At 40.4% G+C, this 21,188-nt stretch overlaps 1 protein-coding gene across 4 annotated transcripts in view; it reads left to right on the forward strand.

Moving 5' to 3' along the window:
* The window catches only part of LOC112628619 (40S ribosomal protein S17), a 108,062-nt gene that overhangs the window by 22,260 nt on the left and 64,614 nt on the right, over positions 1 to 21,188 (forward strand). For all 4 annotated transcript variants that reach the window (XM_025391618.1, XM_025391621.1, XM_025391623.1 and 1 more), the window contains exon 2: positions 329 to 503. In XM_025391618.1, the coding sequence (XP_025247403.1) occupies positions 329 to 503 (175 nt within the window). The remainder of the gene's footprint in view (positions 1 to 328; positions 504 to 21,188) is intronic.

Below are 21,188 nucleotides of genomic sequence, written 5' to 3' on the forward strand. Positions count from 1 at the left end.
TAGATAAAGGCAATCCTAATCATAAACCTGACTATATTTGTAGAAAACTAGTAGAGTTAGCCTACCCCTTCTTGCCTTAAATCCTGGTGCTTGATTCTTCTCCTTAATAATATCCTTTGTGGAAATTTTTCCAAGAATTGGCCAAGAATATTTTGGTATTTTTTTCTTACAGTTCCGAGTACTTAGCTCATAGTAAACACTCATTAAGTGTTTTAATATATAAAGAAGATATTTAAGTTCTTCCTACTTTATCTAATTCATAGTGTGGAAAGAAGGGGTCACAGAGGAGTGTAGAAAACCTAAATATCTTTTTTTTTTCTATGTCTAGGAAGAAGAAGCAGGAAGGATAAAAGATTGCTGGGACAACCAGGAAGCACCTGCTCTCTCCACGTGTAGCAATGCCAATATCTTTCGAAGGATAAATGCCATATTGGATAATTCTCTGGATTTCAGTAGAGTCTGCACTACACCTATAAACCGAGGAATTCATGATCATTTGCCAGGTGATTTAGATTTGAAAACTTGAACGTGGTAGGCATCTGTACAGATCTGCTTCTAGGTAGTGCATGTAAGAGGTCTTCCTCGGAAAGCTTGTGAAGAACAATGTTGAGCTGCCAGCAACACTTGCCTTTTTGTGGTTTAGTTTATGGATTGAATCCCTCTTTGGGTGAAGACTACCTTTAATTAGGATGTGTAAACCTACTTTATGATACACAGAAAGGTTGGGGAAAAAAGAACAGGTCACAGATAACACGAGTATTTATATAAAGAGATACAATGTGAATTACATATGTTACAGATTTTCTGGTAGCCATGTTAAAATTAAGATACAGATGAAATTAATATTTTATTTAACCCAATATATGATAATATGACAACATTTAATTAATATAAAAACAATGAGATTTTTTATTGTTAGTACTATGACTTCAAAATCCAGTGTGGATCTTACAAGCTTATCTCAGCATGAACATTTCAGGTGTTTAGTGGCTACTGCAACAGCTTTTAAACATGAGTCAGCATGCATTTAGTTTCTGTGATCTACTGGATACTCCAAGGAATAGTGGAGATAGAGGGCAGCATCTTCTGAAGTTGACTCTTTCCAAGAGGTGTGGATGTCCTAATGGTGTTTCATTTTGTGGGAGTTGCAACCCATTATAAGAACGTTGAAGTGTTTTTGGTTTGAGTTATTTATTTTGTTTTTGTATTTTCTTTTCCTTTTTTTTTTGAGACAGAGTCTCGCTCTGTCCCCAGGCTGGAGTGCCGTGGTGTGATCTCGGCTCACTGCAACCACTGACTCCCTGGTTCAAGTGGTTATCCTGCCTCAGCCTCCCTAGTAGCTGGGATTACAGGCACGCACCACTATGCCCAGCTAATTTTTGTATATTTAGTAGAGACGGGGTTTCACATGTTGGCCAGGATGGTCTCGATCTCCTGACCTTGTGATCTGCCTGCCGTGGCCTGCCAAAATGTTGGGATTACAGGCATGAGCCACTGCGCCTGGCCTTTATTTTATATTTTTTTTCTCTTTCTTTTCTTTCAAGGCAGAGTCTCGCTCTGTCGCCCAGGCTGGAATGCAGTGGTGCAATCTCAGCTCACTGTAACCTCCGCTTCCTGGGTTCAAGCAATTCTCCTGCCTCAGCCTCCCAAGTAGCTGGGATTACAGGCACCCACCACCACACCTGGCTAATTTTTTGTATTTTTAGTAGAGATGGGGTTTCACCCTGTTGGGCAGGCTGGTCTCAAACTCCTGACTTTAGGTGATCCACCCACCTCGGCCTCCCAAAGTGCTGGGATTACAGGTGTGAGCCACTGTGCCTGGCCTATTTGAGTTATTTTAGATGAAAGAATATATTTTTAATTTTTAAAAATGGACCTTGAAAACAATTAGCAACAATGGGGATTCTCAAACTAAGGACTGATAATTACAGTCGACCCTTGAGCAACACTGCTTTGAACTGTGCAGGTCCACTTATATGCAGATGTTTTTCAACCAAAGCTGGAAAATGTGATATTCAAGGGATGTAAAACCCACATATATGGAGGGCTGACTTTTCTGGTATAGGTGGGTTCCTCAGAACCAACTGTGAGACTTGAGTATGTGTGGATTTTGGTATACTGTAGGGGTCCCGGAACCAATTCCCTACATACACCAAAGGACAGCTACTGTTTTTAGTTGTAAATTCTTTTATTTATTTTTTAGCTTGGCCTTAGAAGTAATTCCCACAAAAATGTAGGAGTATGTGAGCATTAAATAGCTTAATGTTTGAGGGAGAGCCTTATTAAGGAAGAGAGTAACTTGTAGCATTTGCTTTTGTCATACAGGAAGGCAAATGAGAGAAGGGCATACTCAGGGGTTAGGGTAGTTTTTGTCTCTTCTGACTTCTACAAAAGAAAAATATAAGTCATGAGCTAACCCAGTTCTTTTTTAGGATTATGCTGAGTTAAAAGTTCAGGGAGTCATCTTTCTTAGTTCTACTACATGATCTCTTTTTCTCCTTTGAGAAAATTGCATGTATTGTGTCCCAGTAAGAATGACAGGCCAGGCGTGATGACTTAAACCTGTAATTGAGGCTGGAGCAGGTGGATCACTTGAAGCCAGGAGTTCGAGACCAACCTGGGCAACATAGTGAAACCCTGTCTACAAAAAAAATAGAAAAATTAGCAGAATGTGGTGTGTGCACCTAGTTGCAGCTACTTGGAGAATGAGGTGGGAAGATCACTTGAGTCTGGGAGGTCGAGGCTGCAGTGAACCGTGGTTGTGCCACTGTACTATACAGCCTGGGTGACAGAACAGGACCCCTGCCCACCTCCACCAAAAAATAAAAGCATAACACTCAACAATTCAACAATGGCTTAAACCTCACTGGGTTGTTTCAGAGATGCTGAAAACTTTTCTAGTTTACAGGAAAATATTTTTCAGCTAATACTAGGTGTTGGACCTAAGGGAAAGGACCCATGATTGATGGGAGAGGAGCTTTCAGGAATGTATGTTTGCAACTGTCCAGGGATCCCAGTGACTTCACTGGTAAGATGCCAGGGTCTGGTGAGGGTGTTGTTACCATTATACTCTGCCCAGGGTCAGTAGCTGAAGTACAAGTTATAGACTTCTCGGGCTCTTCAACTCCTTTTCAGCTTCTTAGAACCTTCTAAGAGAAACAGGAGGAAGATCTTGAGGAAATTGGGAAACCTGGGTTCTAAGCTTGACCCTGGGCAGTGAGATAAAAGGTCAGTTTTCTCAGCTGTAGGACAGAATGGTACCTGTTCAACCTGACTCACAGGTGTCTTATGGGAGTCAGGTGTTAAGACAACACTGCAGATTTAAGGAAACTCGATAAATTGTAGGAAAGGTTTCTGTCAGAGGTAGCTGATGTTTTTGAGCCCTTCACATATATCTAGCCCCTCCCTTGTGTGGTCAGCTCTCTGCTTTCCACTTGTGATTCAGCTCAGGGCTGTGGGCCTGTGTTCTCGAGTGGTGAAACAAGGATGCCTGGCCTACAGTAGAGAGCATTTTTCCTGTGTTCACCAGCAAAAATACCAACCTTGTGGTTAATGAGGAAGTAAACTAGGATATATATTTTTCTATGAAGAACCTTAAGAAATAACCCAAACTTGTAGCTTCTGATCAAAAGTAATTTTGTTACTTGAAGGAAATAATCAGAATTATGAAAACCTAAGATTGTTTATGGACAGCATTATAACTAGGGACAATTTGGTAACAGAATGTTAAGTAAATGATAGGAAAGTTGTATCATGGAGTATCCTGTACCATAAAATATAATGTTTGTAGAAGACTACTTAATGGCAAAGAAAGATAACTACGGTGTCTGAAATGAAAAAAACAAAGTGTAAGACAGGTGTAAAAAAGCAAAATGTATAAAAGCAAAGTGTAAAAAGAATGGCCTTAAGTATATATGCATAGAAAAACCCTGAAGTGGTATAAATGTGACAGTGAAGGTGGGTAATACAGAAAAAAATTATGGGTAATTTTTTTTTTCCTGAGACGGAATCCCGCTCTGTTGTCCAGGCTGAAGTGCAGTGGTGTGATCTCGGCTCACTGCAACCTCCGACTCCCGGGTCCAAGTGATTCTTCTGCATCGGTCTCCTGAGTAACTGGGATTACAGGTGTGCGCCACCATGCCTGGCTAATTTTTGTATTAGTAGAGATGGGGTTTCACCACATTGGCCAGGCTGGTCTTGAACTCCTGACCTCAAGTGATCCACCTGCCTTGGCCTTCCAAACTTCTGGGATTACAGACATGAGCCACCGCACCTGGCTGGGTAATTTTTTTCTGTATACTTTTCCCCACTAGTTCTTCTAAAACAAACATTTTATAATAAATTTTCAAATGGCGTATATCCTAACACAGTGTTTCACATTGCTAGTTGCATGCATAACCCAGTTGGTAAAACATCATTGGAAAAGTGCTGTGATAGGGTCAGGGAGAGATTGGTTTAGTTGAGAACTAGGAAACACTTCTGGTCAAAGCAACATTTGAAATAGGCTTTGAAGAGAATTAAAATTACTTTAGTCTTAACTGGAGGTTGAGTAGATTATTTTTTTTTTCTATTGCCCCAGAATTGGCCATTAGGGCCCAAAGCTGAGAATAAAGAGCTGTTAAGTGAGCTGTGGTGTAATGAGAATCCCTAAGAGGTGGGACCAGATACCTCCTGCCAGGGCTTACCTAAAGGTCACAGAGCTGTCCCTCCTACCACAAACATTAGCTCAACCCTTCCCTGGCCTATAAAGAGGATCACATAAGGAGGGGGTAGCATTTGAAGTGATTCCCTCCCGTCTGTGGAGGAGGGTGGGATAGGATGTGGCTTTGTTGTTCAAGCCAAGCAAGAGGGTCTTCCAAGAGAAATATTTGTGTAGATGGAGAATGCTTCCAAGAAAGAAGACAAGGTTGAACCCCTGGTTGGACAACTGACTTGCTGTCTGTCCCTGACTGAATAGAGATTAATGAGAAATTAAGAGATGTGGGCTGGGTGCAGTGACTCATGCCTGTAATCCCAGCACTTTGGGAGGCGGGCAGATCACTTGAGGTCAGGAGTTCGAGACTAGCCTGACCAACATGGTGAAACTTTGTCTCTACTAAAAATACAAAGATTAACTGGGCATGATGGTGTGTGCCTGTAGTCCGGGAGGCTGAGGCAGGAGAATTTCTTGAACCTGGGAGTTGGAGGTTGCAGTGAGCCAAGGTCGCACCACTGCACTCCAGCCTGAATGATAGAGTGAGACTCTGGAGAGAGATGTGGTGGGGCGGGGAAAGAGAGTAGCTGGAGCATCTGAATTCTCTGTTTATATCAAGAAAGTTGTGATTTGCTGTGGTTTAAGAGGGTTTTGCAAAGGCCTGAGCTTTTGGGCTGGTACCCCACCAAGAAGGCCCTTGTTGCATGGTGGGTGGTGGGAGCTAGGGTGGGGCTGGAAGGTAAGGCCAGAGCTGGATTTCCTACCCCAACAACTGTCCAGTGGAGATGAGAGGGATGTCTGCCATCTAGAGGGCCCTCTCCACATTCCCTAGTCCTTTAAGCCATAGATCTTTTGGAATCTGAGGAATGGAGAAAATGGGCTGCAAATGGACATGTGATTTAAGCATTAATGCGTCGAGTTTTTACTAACAGTGTCTGTAAGGATGTGAAAAGTGGTGAAACATCATTAAGGGACATCTTAACTGCTATATGGGTAGGGAGACAATATTTAGGCTGGAGGCAATGATTGGAGGAACAGTTTCATGTTAACTCACCGAGATGCCATTTCTCAATAACCAGTTAAAATAGCTTGGAGGTTTAGAAAGGAATTGATTAGTCAAAGCAGTCCTAAGTAAGGTTTAGGACTGATATGTTGATTTAACAGTTTTTAAAAACTGAAATATAATATACATACAGGAAAGTACATGCTGTATCATAGGTGAAGAGCTCCAACTTTCCCAAAATGAACACAACCATGTAACCAGCTCCCAGACCTAAATAGATTGCAGACTTCTAATGTAGGACCAAAGAATTGTATAGTCGTAGCCCGATGTTGGATTTTTTTTTTTTTTTTTTTTTGAGACTGAGTTTGGCTCTTGTTGCCCAGGCTGGAGTGCAATGGCGGGATCTTGGCTCACTGCAACCTCTGCCCAGGTTCAAGTGATTCTCCTGCCTCAGGCTCTTGAGTAGCTAGTATTACAGGCATGCGCCACCATGCCCGGCTAATTTTGTATTATATTTTAGTAGAGACAGGGTTTCTCCATGTTGGTCAGGCTGGTCTTGAACTCCTGGCCTCAGGTGATTTGCCCGCCTTGGCCTCCCAAAGTGCTGCAACACCGCACCCGCCCTGGATTTTTTTTTTTTTTTTTTTTAAAGAAACATGGTCTCACTATGTTTCCCAGGCTGGTCTCAGACTCCTGGCCTCAAGCAATCCTCCAGCCTCAGCCTCCCAAGTTGCTGGGATTACTGACATGACTAATGTTGAATTTTTGACTGAGACGGTTTCACTCCTTATTGTACTGGATCATAAACCGTACATCACTAAATTGTCTGAAAAGCTATTCCAAAACAAAGTTTAATACATTCAGTCCCAGCTTGCAGGAAATGATTGAAATTACTCTCATGAAGTCTTGTTTCCCACAAAATAAACTTTTGTGAAACCTTACTATGTGGCTGTAACAGTTAAGTGATAACGATTTAACTTGTGTTATTGAAGTTAACTTACAGAAAAGTACAAGTGTACTTGTTCACTGAATTTTTATACACTGAACACATCTTGTATAACTCCTCACATGTAGAGGCAAAAATTAAGAATACACTAAAATTCCCCTTGCAATCCTTTCAGTCTCTAATTTACAAAGGGCAATTGTTCTGCTAACTTTTTTCTGAGATGGGGTATCACTCTGTCTCACCCAGGCTGCAGCACGATCATAGCTCACTGCGCTGCAGCCTTGAACTCCTGGGCTCAAGTGATCCTCTTGCCTCAGCCTTCTGAGTAGCTGGGACTGCAAGCATGCACCACCATGCCCAACTAATTTTTTTTTTTAAAGTTTTTGTAGAGACAGGATCTTGCTGTGTTGACCAGTCTGGTCTCGAACTCTTGGGCTCAAGCAAGTTCCTTGCCCTGGCTTCCCAAAGTGCTGGGATTATAGTTGTGAGCCACTACACCCAGTTCATGCTGACTTTTAATTGCATAGTTCAATTTTGCCTGATTTTGAATTTACATAAATGGAATCACAGATTTGTACTTTTTTTTTTTTTTTAGACAGAGTCTTGCTCTGTCGCCCAGGCTGCAGTGCAGTGGCGTGACCTTGGCTCCCTGTATCCTCCACTTCCCGGGTTCAAGGGATTCTTCTGCCTCAGCCTCCTGAGTAGCTGGCACTACAGTCGAGCACCATCATGCCTGGTTAATTTTTGTATTTTTAGTAGAGACATAGTAGAGACATATTGGTCATATTATATTCACCATATTGGCCAGGCTGTTCTCAAACTCCTGACCTCGTGATCATCCTGCCTCAGCCTCCCAAAGTGCTGGGATTACAGGCATGAGCCACCGTGCCGGCCCAGGTATGTACTCTTTAGCTGTGAGTTTCATCCATATTGCAACTGGTTGTGGATCATTCATTTCTGTTGCTTTACAGTATTTCATTGTATGAATGTACCAATGATTATTCGTTATACTGTTAATAGGCATTTGAGTTGTTTCCAGTTTGGGGCCATTGTGAGTAGTGCTGCTATTATCTTTTGGTGAATTAATTTCTCTTGATTATCTTCCTTAGGAGAGGGTATACATATGTTTATCTTTGAGATGCTGCCAGTTTTTCTCAGTGGTTATACCAGTTTGCACTTCTAGTAGTGTACAGTGTTTTGGGTTGTTTCATATCCTCATCAATAATTGCATTGTCTTTCATTTTAGCCATTTTGGAGAGTATGTAGCAGTATCTGTTGTGGTTTTAATGTTCATTTCCTTGGTGACTAATGAAGTTGAGCACATTTGCATGTTTATTGGCCTTTGGATATCCTTTTTCTTGAAGTGTCTCTTCATGCCTTATACTCATTTTTCTTAGGGTTATCTACCTTTTTGTTGTTTACTTGTAGCAGTTCTTTATATAGGCCACATATGAGTTCTGTCTCTGAAATATGTATTACAATTATTTTCTTCGAGTCTGTGGTTTGCCTTTGTACTCTTAATTGGTGTCTTTTGAATAACAGAAAACTTAAATTGTAATGAAGTATAATTTAATGACTTTATTCCATTGTGCTTAATGCTTGTGGCCTGTTTAAGAAATATTTGCCTATTCCAAGGTCATGGAGGTAGTATATGTTTCTTTTCAAAAATTGTTTTACCTTTCACACTTAGATTTGCAACTCATCTGGAATTTTGTTTTGTACATGGTGTAAGCTAGAGGGGGAAGATTTATTTTGTTCTGTGTGGATAACCAGTTGACTCAGCATCATTTTGGTGGAAGAAATTTCTTCTAAATTGTATTGCCATGTCGCCTTTCTCATAAATCAGGCATCCATAGTATATGTACAGATCAGTTTCTGGATACTCTCTTCTCTTCCATTGGTCTATTTATCTGTCCTTGTCTTAATTATTGTAGCTTTATAATAGGCCTTGATAGTTGGTAGTGAAGCCCTTCAACTTTGTCTTTTTGGATTCTTGGCTTTTCTTGGATCTTCACATTTCTATATAAATTATAAATTCAGCTCATCAGTCCAAGCTCCACCCCCCGCCCCACATACACAAAGTTCTACTAGGATTTTGACTGGGATTGCATTAAACCTATGAATCAAGTTCTGGATCATGGATGTGTTGACAAGTCTTCTAATTTAAGAAGTTGGTATATCCCTTTGCTTATCTGTTTTTTAAAAATTTTCGGCTGGGCGCAGTGGCTCATACCTGTAATCCCAGCACTTTGGGAGGCTGAGGTGGGAGAATCATGAGGTCAGGAGATCGAGACCATCCTGGCTAACACGATGAAATCCCGTCTCTACTAAAAAAAATTAAAAAAAAAAAATTAGCCAGGCATGGTGGTGGGCACCTGTAGTGCCAGCTACTCAGGAGGCTAAGGCAGGAGAATGGTGTGAACCCAGGAGGTGGAGCTTGCAGTGAGCCAAGATTGCGCCACTGCACTCCAGCCTGGGTGACAGAGCAAGACTCCGTCTCAAAAAAAAAAAAAAAATTTCTCAGTGTTTGTAGATGTCTTGCACATTCTTTATCTCTAGGTTTTGATGGTATTTAATACTAATGTAAAGGATTTTTTTGTTTGTTTGCTTTTTAGTGCCATTTTCTGTTTGCTGCTGTGACAGCCCTATCTAGTGTTGGCTCCAGAAGTAGGTATTTCAGGTTTTGGACATTTGAGTCCCTCTTATGTGCGAATTGTTTTGTGGTAACCTGTCTCCCAAATAGTCTATAGTTTTGAGATGTGAGTTAGTTTTATTGCTTTTGTTTATCTGTGAGTTTTAGAGGATATATGGAGAGATTTGCATCTAGGCAACTGCCAGTTTCCTGTAGGAACGAGGAAGTCTGATTTTGCTGATCTTGTTTGAAGAATATATATAAAAATATTCTCTGTCATATATACATACATATGTATTGTGCGTTTGTCAATGTGTATATGAGAGAGAATATACGTATGTATATATGTGTATACAATATATATATTGACAAAATATACACAAAAAGTGTTTTTGCCTCTTAGAATGTCTAAGATTGAGAAGACTGACCTTACCAAGAATTGGCAGGGATGTTGAATAACTGAAACTGTCAAACTGCTGAGGAATGCAAAATGGTACAACTTTTTGGAAAACAGTTTGGCAGGTTCCTAAAAGGTTAAGTGTTTACCTATCATAAGACCCAGTGGTTCCACTCTTAAGTTTCTTTTTTTTTTAAATAAGCTTACATTTTAGCATAGCTTTCAATTAATAGAAAAGTTACAGAGAAGTTACACAAGTTATTAATAGAATTAATAACTTTAATATAATTAATAACAATTAATAGAAAAGTTACAAAGATAGCACAGAGAATTCCTGTATATCCTGTAATTAGTTTTCCCCTATTTTGCTAACGTCTTACGTTAGTATTGTGCATTTGTCACACCTAATGAAGCAATATTGATACTGTAGTCTGTATTTTATTTGGATTTTCTTAGTTTTTACCTAATGTGCTTTTTCTGTACCAGGATCCCACCCAGAATATCACATTAGTCATCATGTAGGCTCCTCCAGACTGTGGCAGTTTCTCAGACTTTCCTTATTTTCGATTATGTTGACGGTTTTGAGTAGTATTGGTCACACTCAAGAGAAGTGACACCATTTATCCATATACAAACTTAACACAAATGTTTATAGCCTCTTTATATATAATAGCCAAAACCTGGAAACAACCCAGATGGCCATCAGTAGATGAATGGATAAACAAATGCAAAGGAGTACTGCTCAGCAGTAAAGAGGAATAAACTATTGATGCTACCACAGCATGGATGAATTTCAGGATAATTATGCTCAGCGAAAGAAGCCAGACAAAAGAGTATACTACATAATTCCGTTTGCTCAGAATTCTATCAAATGCCAACTAACCTCTAGTGACAGCAGGGAGATCGGTGGTTGCCTGGGCAAGAGGACTCAGAGGTAGGTAGAAAAGGATTTCAAAAGGGCATTAAACTTTTGGGGCAGAACTTGAGGATAAGAGGTCAAATAATGAAATAAGCTTTTGGGAAGATGGATATGTTCATTATCTTGACTTTTGGTAATGGTTTCGTGGGTATGTATACATAGGTTGAAACATATCAAATTCTGCACTTTAAATACATGCAGTTTATATGTCAGTTAGGTCTCAAAGCTGTTAACCTTTGCAAACATAGTTATCTCTGAATGGTAGGATTTAAATGCACATACTTGCTTTTATAGGGTTTTTTTGCTTTTAAAAATTTGAAACAGCCTGGCCAACATGGTGAAACCCTGTCTCTACTGAAAATACAAAAATTAGCCGGGCATGGTGCCGTGCATCTGTAATCCCAGCTACTTGGGAGGCTGACGCAGGAGAATCACTTGAACCCGGAAGGTGGAGGTTGCAGTGAGCTGAGATTGGGCCACTGCACTCCAGCCTGGGTGATGACAAGAGTGAAACTCCGTCTCAAAAAAAAAAAAAAAAAATTTAAAAAGAGGAACATAAAATAATGTATCTACCACTGATCTTTAACAAAAGTTAAGATTTTGATATGTTCGATTCAGACCTTTATTCAGACAATCTAAAAATCAAATAAAAATTTTTCACTTAAGTGTACTCATTTCCTCATTTTCCTAGAGATAACTCTCCTGAAGTTGGTGTATTTCCTTACCATCCATGTTTTTATACTTCTCTGTGTATGTCCATAAACATCATTTTACTTTTTTATGTAAATAAAACATACACTGAGGAAAATGCACAATTAAAGTATATAACTGGGTAAATTGTCACAAAACAAATACACTCATGCTCTCAAGCTCAAATCAAGAAATAGAATGATATCAGCAACTAAGAAGACCCCTCATGCCCCCTCCTAATTGTCATATGTTTTAAATCTTTATGCAAAGAATATGACATTATCTTCCTGGCATTTTCTTTTTTCCATGTATCATATTTATAATGTGTACATATTGATAGTTATTTGTGAGTAAAATCAGTACATTTTAATTGCTTTGTAGTAATATTTTACATAAATATATACAGTATCCCTCTTGGTAAATGATTAGGTATGTATTTTTTGCTGTATTTAGGCAAATCTTTAAGTATATATTTTTTGCTATTATAAACAATATTTTGGTGAACATCCTTGTTTATGTCTCCTGTGCCACATCACAAGAGCTTCCTTGAGTATGTACCTAGAAGTTAATTGCAGAGTTTGGTATACTGTCTTCACACTTCAAGTTGCTGGGTACTTTTTCAAAGTGCGTTTACCAGTTTATAATCCTGCTAGGATTTCATGAGTTTTCAGTCACATTCCTTGTAGACTCTAGGTATTGTCATACTTCAAAATTCCAGTTGATACAGCTGTAAATCCAACTTTGATTTTGTTTTCTTTATATTATAAAATACTTTCTGAAGTTAAAATAATACATGTAGCATATATGATCTGGCATCAACCCAGAGAAAGTTTCTAGAATTGTGTCCCAGGGTTCTTTTCCTTTATGCTATTCTTTCTGCTGTTTCTTGACATTCCATGCATATTATATAATTAAAATCATTGACTTAGATGAAGTTGTGCAACGAATGCTCTTCTGCTACATAGTTGACAACTAAATTGACTGTCTTCCTGGAAGAATTCTTTTATTCAAGGTTGACTTGGTTGTCACTTCAGAAATTTTCTCACACTGTCCTGCTTCCCATGTTCTGTAGTGTGTCAATCGTGAAATAAAGCAAGGTCCTTCTTGGCTCTTTCTGTTTATTTGTGGATCCATCATGTGGTGTTGTAAACATATATATATTCTTAAAATGGGAGGATAGGGTACAGTTTTGAAAAAAACATTGTTCGTCCATTTCATAATAAACCCAAACAAAGGTAGGGTACAGGCTCTGAATGCAGATGACCTGAGAACAAATTCTGGTTGTGCTACTTACTTGCTGTGACCTTGGCTTAAATTTTGTCTTTAGACAGATAGGTAGTAATAGTACCCATTTGTGGGAGTTTTGTGAAACTTAAATAAGGTTTGTATTGAATACAATCTACAGTGGTGCACATAACTGCACTTACTAAATGGTGATGGTGATTGTATAGTGTGGGTATATATAGATGCAGTTGTGAGAGCATTGGCTGAGGTCATGTATATATATATATACACACACACACACACATATTTGTATTTTAAAGAGTTGATTGAACAAGGTTTTCTGTTTAGACTGTAAGTCTTTTGAAAAATATGTAAAGACTAGGTCTTAAATATCCTTGGGTTTCGTTTCGTTTCTTTTTTTTTTTTTTAAAGGTCTTCTGAAATCCTTGGATTTCTAATCCTCAGTATTGGGCCTGGTGCATGTTAGGTAACATTATACAATTGCTTAATGAATACATTCTCTCAAACTGGATGCCTAAGCTGAAAAAGGCCCTCATTTTGTGTTCAAATTGTACTCCCCCCACATTCGGTACTGATAATATCTAGGAATTTACTTGCAGTTTTGTATATGTATATGTATACACAATGGTTATTTATTTAGACTTCAGTAATTTTTACTGATTACTTAGATTATCATTGTGTTTTGTTTAATTCTTGGACTAGTTTAATGGACTTTTCCAAATTGTTAAACATAGAATATATGGAAACTTGCATAAACACCTGTATACTTTAATCAGTTATACAGCAGACACCCACCTAACCACTACCCAGGTCAAGAAATAGAATATTACAGCTGAGTGCAGTGGCTCATGCCTGTAATCCCAGCACTTTGAGAGGTTAAGGTGGGAGCCCAGGAGTTCGAGGCTTCAGTGAGCTATGATCATGCTGCTGTACTGCAACCTGGGAGCAAGACCTATATTTTTATATGGTTAAGAGGGCCAAAGAGGTCGCTGGGAGCCTCCCAAGGAGGCTAGTCCCTTCCCAGCAGCCCCCGGGGCTGTTCCGGGGTGGGGGGTCTTAGAGCCCCAGGCTCCCACCCAGGGTGCATGTCTCTCTCCTGGAGGGCTTTCCCAGGTGGCAGCAAGGCCACCAGGTGGCAGAGGCATGCCAGCAGGGACTCAGAAGCAGCGAGGCCGAAGGGGACACTGGGAACCTCCCAAGGAGGCCAGTCACTTCCCAGCAGCCTCCAGGGCTATCCCGGCGGGGTCGTAGAGTTCCAGGCTCCCATGCAGGGTGTGTGTCTTTTTCCCGGGGTTGGGGGGGACTTGTTTCCAGTCTTAGGGGAGGGGCTATTAGTGAACTTCTCAGCATTTCTCCTTTAAATATGCTGAAGTTTTTGTGAATGTTTTTTATCTGATTAAGAAAGTTATTTTCAGACTTTGCCAAGAGGCTTTAAAAAAAAAAAAAATTTGCAGGGTGCAGTGGCTCATGTCTATAATCCCAGCACTTTGGGAGGTTGAGGTGGGCAGATCACTTGAACCCAGGACTTAGAGACCAGCCTGGGCAATGTAGTGAAACCCTATCTGTACAAAAGTACAAAAAGCCAAGTGTGGTGGCATGCACCTGTAGTCCCAGTTACTTGGTGCTGAGATGGGAGGATCGCTTGAGCTCAGGAGGCAGAGATTGCAGTAAGCCAAGACCGTGCCACTGCACTCTAGCCTGGGTGACAGAGCCAGACACTGTCTCCAAAAAAGAAAAAAAAAATAATAATCATGAATGTTATTAAATTATATCAATTTTCTGCATCTATTCATTTAACTTTTCTCCTGTATTCTATAGATGTAGGAATAACATTCAGGGAAGAATACCAGAGTAAAGCCAACTTTGCTTTCCTGGAATTAACTCAAGTTGTTCATAATATAAGTTATTTAGTATATTCTTTGGTTTTCGTTTGTAAATGTTATCTTTAGGATTTTTGTGTTCATGCACTTAAGAGATAAGCTTGTAATTTTCCTTCCTTAAAATATTCCTGGTGTCAGAGTTGTTAGCTTCTTGAAGCAAATCATTAGCTTAAGGTTTTTTTTTTTTTTTTTTTGAGACGGAGTCTCGCTCTGTCGCCCAGGCTGGAGTGCAGTGGCCGGATCTCAGCTCACTGCAAGCTCTGCCTCCCGGGTTCACGCCATTCTCCGGCCTCAGCCTCCGGAGTAGCTGGGACTACAGGCGCCCGCCACCTCGCCCGGCTAGTTTTTTGTATTTCTTAATAGAGACGGGGTTTCACCGTGTTAGTCAGGATGGTCTGGATCTCCTGACCTCATGATCCGCCCGTCTCGGCCTCCCAAAGTGCTGGGATTACAGGCTTGAGCCACCGCACCCGGCCAAGGTTTTTTTTTTTTTTACCCCCGTTGTTGGGAAGAGCTTGTGTGAAATTTATAATAGTCTTTCTTTTTTTTTTTTTTTTTTTCTTGAGACGGAGTCTCGCTCCCAGGCTGGAGTGCAGTGGCGTGATCTCGGCTCACTGCAAGCTCCGCCTCCCGGGTTCACGCCATTCTCCTGCCTCAGCCTCCCAAGTAGCTGAGACTACAGGTGCCCGCCACCACGCCCGGCTAGTTTTTTGTATTTTTAGTAGAGACGGGGTTTCACCATGTTAGCCAGGATAGTCTCGATCTCCTGACCTCGTGATCCACCCGCCTCGGCCTCCCAAAGTGCTGGGATTACAGGCTTGAGCCACCGCGCCCGGCCTATAATAGTCTTTCTTAAATTTTGGTATAATTCATTGCTGAAGCCATCTGGGCCTGGAGTGTGTTTTTGTTTTTGTTTTTTTGAGGAAGAGTTTTTAAAATGTGGATTCAGTTTTTTGTTTTGTTTTTTGGGTTTTTTTTGAGACAGAGTATCACTGTGTTGCCCAGGCTGGAGTGCAGTGGTACAGTCTTGGCTTACTGCAACCTCCGCCCCCCAGGTTCAAGTGATTCTCCTGCCTCAGCAGCCCGAGTAGCTGGGATTACAGGAGCCTGCCACCACACCTGGCTAATTTTTGTATTTTTAGTAGAGATGGAGTTTCACCATCTTGGCCATACTGATCTTGAACTCCTGACCTCATGATCCACCCACCTTGGACTCCCAAAGTGCTGGGATTACAGGTGTGAGCCACCATGCCTGGCTTAGTTTTTAAAACACAATTATCCAAATTTCTGTGTCTTTTTTTTTTTTTTTTTTAAAGACAGACTCTCACTCTGTCGCCCAGGCTGGAGTGCAGTAGTGTGATCTCAGCTCACTGCAACCTCTGCCTCCTGGGCTCAAGCGATTCTCCTGCCTCTGCCTCCCAAGTAGCTGGGACTACAGGGGTGCTCCACCACGCCTGGCTAATATTTGTATTTTTAGTAGAGATGGGATTTCACCATGTTAGCCAGGCTGGTCTCGAACTCTTGACCTCAGGTAATCTGCCCACCTCAGCCTCCCAGAGTGCTGGGGTTATAGGCATGAGCCTCTGCACCTGGCTCGAATTTCTATTTCTTCTTCTAAGTTTTGCTAAGTTGTGTTTTTCTAGGAATTTCTCCATTTCATTTAAATTTTCAAATTCATTGGCATAAAAGTTTGTGTAAAAGCTTCTTCTGATGTTTTAGAATTTCCAGTATTTATTTTATTTTTTTGAGACAGAGTCTTGCTCTGTCTCCCATGCTGGAGTGCAGTGGCGCAATCTCGGCTCACTGCAAACTCTGTCCCCAGGTTCATGCCATTCTCCTGCCTCAGCCTCCTGATTACAGGTTACAGGTGCCCGTCACCATGCCCAGCTAATTTTTTGTATTTTTTTAGTAGAGATGGGATTTCACTGTGTTAGCCAGGATGGTCTTGATCTCCTGATCTTGTGATTCACCTGCCTCGGCCTCCAAAAGTGCTGGGATTACAAAATTTCCAGTATTTCTTAACATTAAGTTTGCTTTTTTAGTCTGTGTTACTAATCTTTTTTTTTAAAAAATAAGCTTTTGGCTTTGATCCCCCCCTCATTCTTTCTATTACACATGTCTTTTTTTTTTTTTGGAGATGGAATTTCACTCTTGTTGCCCAGGCTGGAGTACAATGGCATGATCTTGGCTTACCGCAACCTCCGCCTCCTGGGTTCAAGTGATTCTCCTGCCTCAGCCTCCCGAGTAGCTGGGATTACAGGCATGTGCCACCATACCTGGCTAATTTCGTATTTTTAGTAGAGACGGAGTTTCTCCATGTTGGTCAGGCTGGTCTTGAACTCCCGACCTCAGGTGATCTGCCCACCTCAGCCTCCCAAAGTGCTGGGATTACAGGTGTGAGCCACTGTGCCTGGCCTCTGTTACACTTTTATTTTATGTGTCATTTATTTTTTTTCCTATTGCTTTCTTTGGATTTGATTTACTGTGTTTTTTTTTTTTTTAAACTTATTGAGATGAAAATTATTAGATCATTGTATTTTTGTTTTTTGTTTTTTGGGGTTTTCTTTGTTTTTTTTTTTTTTGAGATACGATCTCTTGGGCTCAGGTGATCCTCCTGCCTCAGCCTCTTGAGTATCGGGGACTGCAGGCATGTGCCACCGTAGCTGGCTAATTTTTATTTTTATTTTTTTGTAGAGATGGGGTATTGCTATGTTGGCCAGGCTGGTCTTGAACTCCTTGCCTCAAAGGGTCCTCTTGCCTCAGCCTCCCAAAGTGTTGAGATTATAAGCATGAGCCACTGTGTGGCCTACTGTTGCGATCTTAACAATAGTAAGTCTTCTAATGCATGAATTGGGGGATGTCTTTTGTTGTAATTTATTTCAATGATTTCTTACAGTTTTCAGTGTCCAAGTCTTGCAATTTGTTCATAAGTATATTTTTTTTTCATGCTATCGTAAGTCAAACTGTTATTTTCAGATTGTTCATTGCTAGTGTATAGAAATAGAGCTGATTTTTGTACATGGATTTGTGTGTGTGTGTGTGTGTGTGTGTTTCTTAGGATTTTTTACATCTGAGATCATGCCTTCTGGGTGTATCATCTATAAAGATAGTTTTACTTTTTTTTCCATCTAGATGCGTTTTGTTTCATTTCCCTTCCTAATTGTGCTGACTAAAATTTTCAGTACAGTTTTGAATAGAAGTGAAGAGAGCAGACTTCTTTCACCATTAAATATGATGTTAGATGTGGGTGTTTTTGTAGGAGCCCTTTATCAAGTTGAGGATTTGATTTTTTTTTTTTTTTTTTTTGAGAATGGAGTCTTGCTCTGTCCCCGAGGCTGAAGTGCAGTGGCGTGATCTTGGCTCACTGTAACCTCCGCCTCCCAGGTTCAAGCAATTCTCCTGCCTCAGCCTCTGGAGTAGCTGGGATTACAGGTATGCGCCACCATGCCTGGCTAATTTTTGTGTTTTTAGTAGTAATGGGGTTTAATCATGTTGGTCAGGCTGGACTCGAACTCCTGACCTCAGGTGATCCACCCACCTTGGCCTCCCAAAGTGCTGGGATTACAGGCTTGAGCCACCAGGCCCAGTCTGTGGATATTTTTTTCTATTCCTAGTTTATTGAATATTTTTATCATAAAAGGGTATTGGATTTTCATCAAATACTTGTCTGTGTCCATTGAGATGATCATGTGTTTTTTTAACTTTTGTTCTATTAATATTATATTGATTTTTTTTTTCATATAATGAACCAACCTTGTCTTCTTGGAATGAACCCTATTTGGTCATAGTGTGTAATCCATCTTAGATGCCACTGCATTTAGATTAATAAACAGATAGGTAGGTCTATGATTTTCTTTTCTTGTGGTCTCTGCCTGATTTTGGTATCAGGGAAAAATACTTGCTTCATGACTGAGTTGTAAATCGTTCCCTCTTCGTCTGTTTTTTTGGAAGAGTACGTGTTAATAATTGGTATTTATTCCTTTTTAGGTTTTTGGTAGAGTTCACCAGTGAAGCTTTCTTGTCCTGGACTGTTCTCTGGGAAGTTTGTTGATGACTAATATGGGCTTTTTGTTCATTAAAAGTGCATTCAGATTGTCCATTTCTTTGAGTTAGTTTTGGTAATTTGTGGCTATAGGATTTGTTCATTTCACCTATGTTTTCTAATTTGTAGGCATATAATTATTCATAGTAAATCTTTTTTTTTTTTTTTTTTTTTTGAGACGGAGTTTTGCTCTTGTTGCCTAGGCTGGAGTGCAATGGGGCGATCTTGGCTCACTGCAACCTCCGTCTCCCAGGTTCAAGTGATTCTCCTGCCTCAGCCTCCCAAGTAACTGAGATTACAGGCATGCGCCATCACGCCTGGCTAATTTTGTTTTTCCATGTTGGTTGGGCTGATCTCGAACTCCCGACCTCAGGCGATCCACCCGCCTCAGCCTCCCAAAGTGCTGGGATTACAGGCATGAGCCATCGCGGCCAGCCCATGGTAATTCTTTATATTCTTTGTTTTATTTCTGGAAGGTTGGTAGGAATGTACCCACTTTCATTTCTTCTTGGTTAATCTAGCTCAAGGTTTATCAGTTTTGCAGATATTTTTCAAAGAACCAACTTCTGTTTTTTTTTTATAGTTTTTCTAGATATTATTTATTTTGACTTCAATCTTTGTTGCTTCCTCTACTTGCTTTGTGTTCATTTTTTCTACTTTCTTTAGGTAGAGTGTCAGGTTATTGATTATTATTATTATTATTTTGAGACAGACTCTAGCTCTGTTGCCCAGGCTGGAGTGCAGTGGTGTGATCACAACTCACTGTAGCTGCAACCTCCCAGGCTCAAGCAGTCCTCCCACCTCAGCCTCCTGAGCAGCTGGGACTACAGTTGTACACCACTATGCCTCGCTAATTTATATTTTTTTTGTAGAGGTGGAGTCTCTCACTATGTTGCCTGGGCTGTCTCAAACTCCTGGGCTCAAGTGATCCTCCTACTCAGAGGCTCAAGCCTCTAAAGTTCTGGGATTACAGGTGTGAGCTACGACATCCAGCATAATCTTTAACATAAGATTTTACAACTTTCCAAGTATTATTTTCATTGCATGCCATAAGTTTTAGTATGGTATGTTTCTTCATCTCGAAGTATTTTCTCATTCCCCCGTGATTTCTTCTTTGATCAACTGATGAAGAGTATGTTGTTTAATTTCCACATGTTTTGTGAATTTTCCAGTTTTCCTTCTGTTACTGCCTTCTAATTCTGTTCCTTTGTGGTTGCAGAATGTACTTTGTATGATTTCAGCCATGTCACATTTATTGAGACTTTATGGCCTAACATATGGTCTGTCCTGGAGAGTATTTCATATATACTTAAGATTGTGTATTCTTTTGTTGATTGAAATATCTTGTGTCTGTTCTAGTTGGTTTATGGTGTTCAAATATACAGTTTCCTTCCTGATACTGTCATCTTGTTCTATACATTACTGAAAGTACACTATTGATGTTTCCGCCAATAGTGTTACTGTTGAAGTATCTGTTTCTCCTATCATTTCTGTCAGTTTTTGTTGCATATACTTTGGTGGTCTGTGTTAGGTTCATTGGTGTTTATAATTGTTAAATTTTTTTGATAGATTAGCCCTTTTATTATAAAGTGTCCTCCTGTATCTCTAGTGACAATTTTTGTCTTAACGTCTGTTTTGTCTGGTAATAGGTACAGTTATTCTACATCTCATTTGGTTACTATTTGCAGGGTATACTTTTTTCCATCCTTTTACTTTGAACCTATTTGTGTCTTTTTTTTTCTTGAGACTCGAGTCTCGCTGTGTCGCCCAGGCTGGAGTGCAGTGGCCCAATCTCGGCTCACTGCAACCTCTGCCTCCCAGTTCAAGCAATTCTCCTGTCTCAGCCTCCTCAGTAGCTGGGACTACAGGCACACACCACTATGCCTGGGTAATTTTTGTATTTTTAGTAGAGATGGGGTTTCACCATGTTGGCTAGACTGGTCTCGAACTCCAGACCTCAGGTGATCCACCTGCCTCAGCCTCCCAAAATGCTGGGATTACAGGGGTGAGCCACCGTGCCTAGCCCTGTTTGTGTCTTTGAGTCTTAAAGTGTATCTTCTGTTGTACAGTATATATTTGGATCATGCTTTTAAAAAGGCCATTCTGTCAGTCTGTCATTTATTCAAGGGTTTGATCCATCTACATTTATTATAATTACTGGTAAGATAAGATACACACCTGCCATTTTTCTATTTGTTTTCCATGTCTTGTGTCTTTTTCCCCTATTCTTCCATTACTGCCTTCTTTTTTAAGATACTTTCTAGTATAAAATCCTATGCCATTTTAATTTCCTTGTTTCTTTAATTTCCTTGTCGTTCTTGTATATAGTTTCTTTCTTTTTCTTTTTTTAAAAAAGAGACAAAGTCTTGCTCTGTCACCCAGGCTGGTCTCAAACTCCTGGCCTTAAGTGATTTTCCCACCTTGGCTTCCCAAAGTGCTGGGATTGCAGGCATGAGCCCCTGTGCCTGGCCTCTTTTACTGTGTATTTTTAAGTTATTTTCTTAGTGGATGTGCTGAGAACTAGCTTTTTGTTTGTTTGTTTTTGAGACGGAGTCTCGCTCTGTCACCCAGGCTGGAGTGCAGTGGTGCCATCTCGGGTCACTGTAACCCCTCAGCTCCTGGATTCAAGCAATTCTGCTCCCTCAGCCTCCTGAGTAGCTGGGATCACAGGTACCCATCACCACGCCCGGCTGATTTTTTTGATATTTTTAGTGGAGACAAGATTTTGCCATGTTGGCCAG

This window comes from Theropithecus gelada, chromosome 7b, assembly GCF_003255815.1.
Source record: "Theropithecus gelada isolate Dixy chromosome 7b, Tgel_1.0, whole genome shotgun sequence".
In the NCBI taxonomy this organism is placed as follows: Eukaryota; Metazoa; Chordata; class Mammalia; order Primates; family Cercopithecidae; genus Theropithecus; species Theropithecus gelada.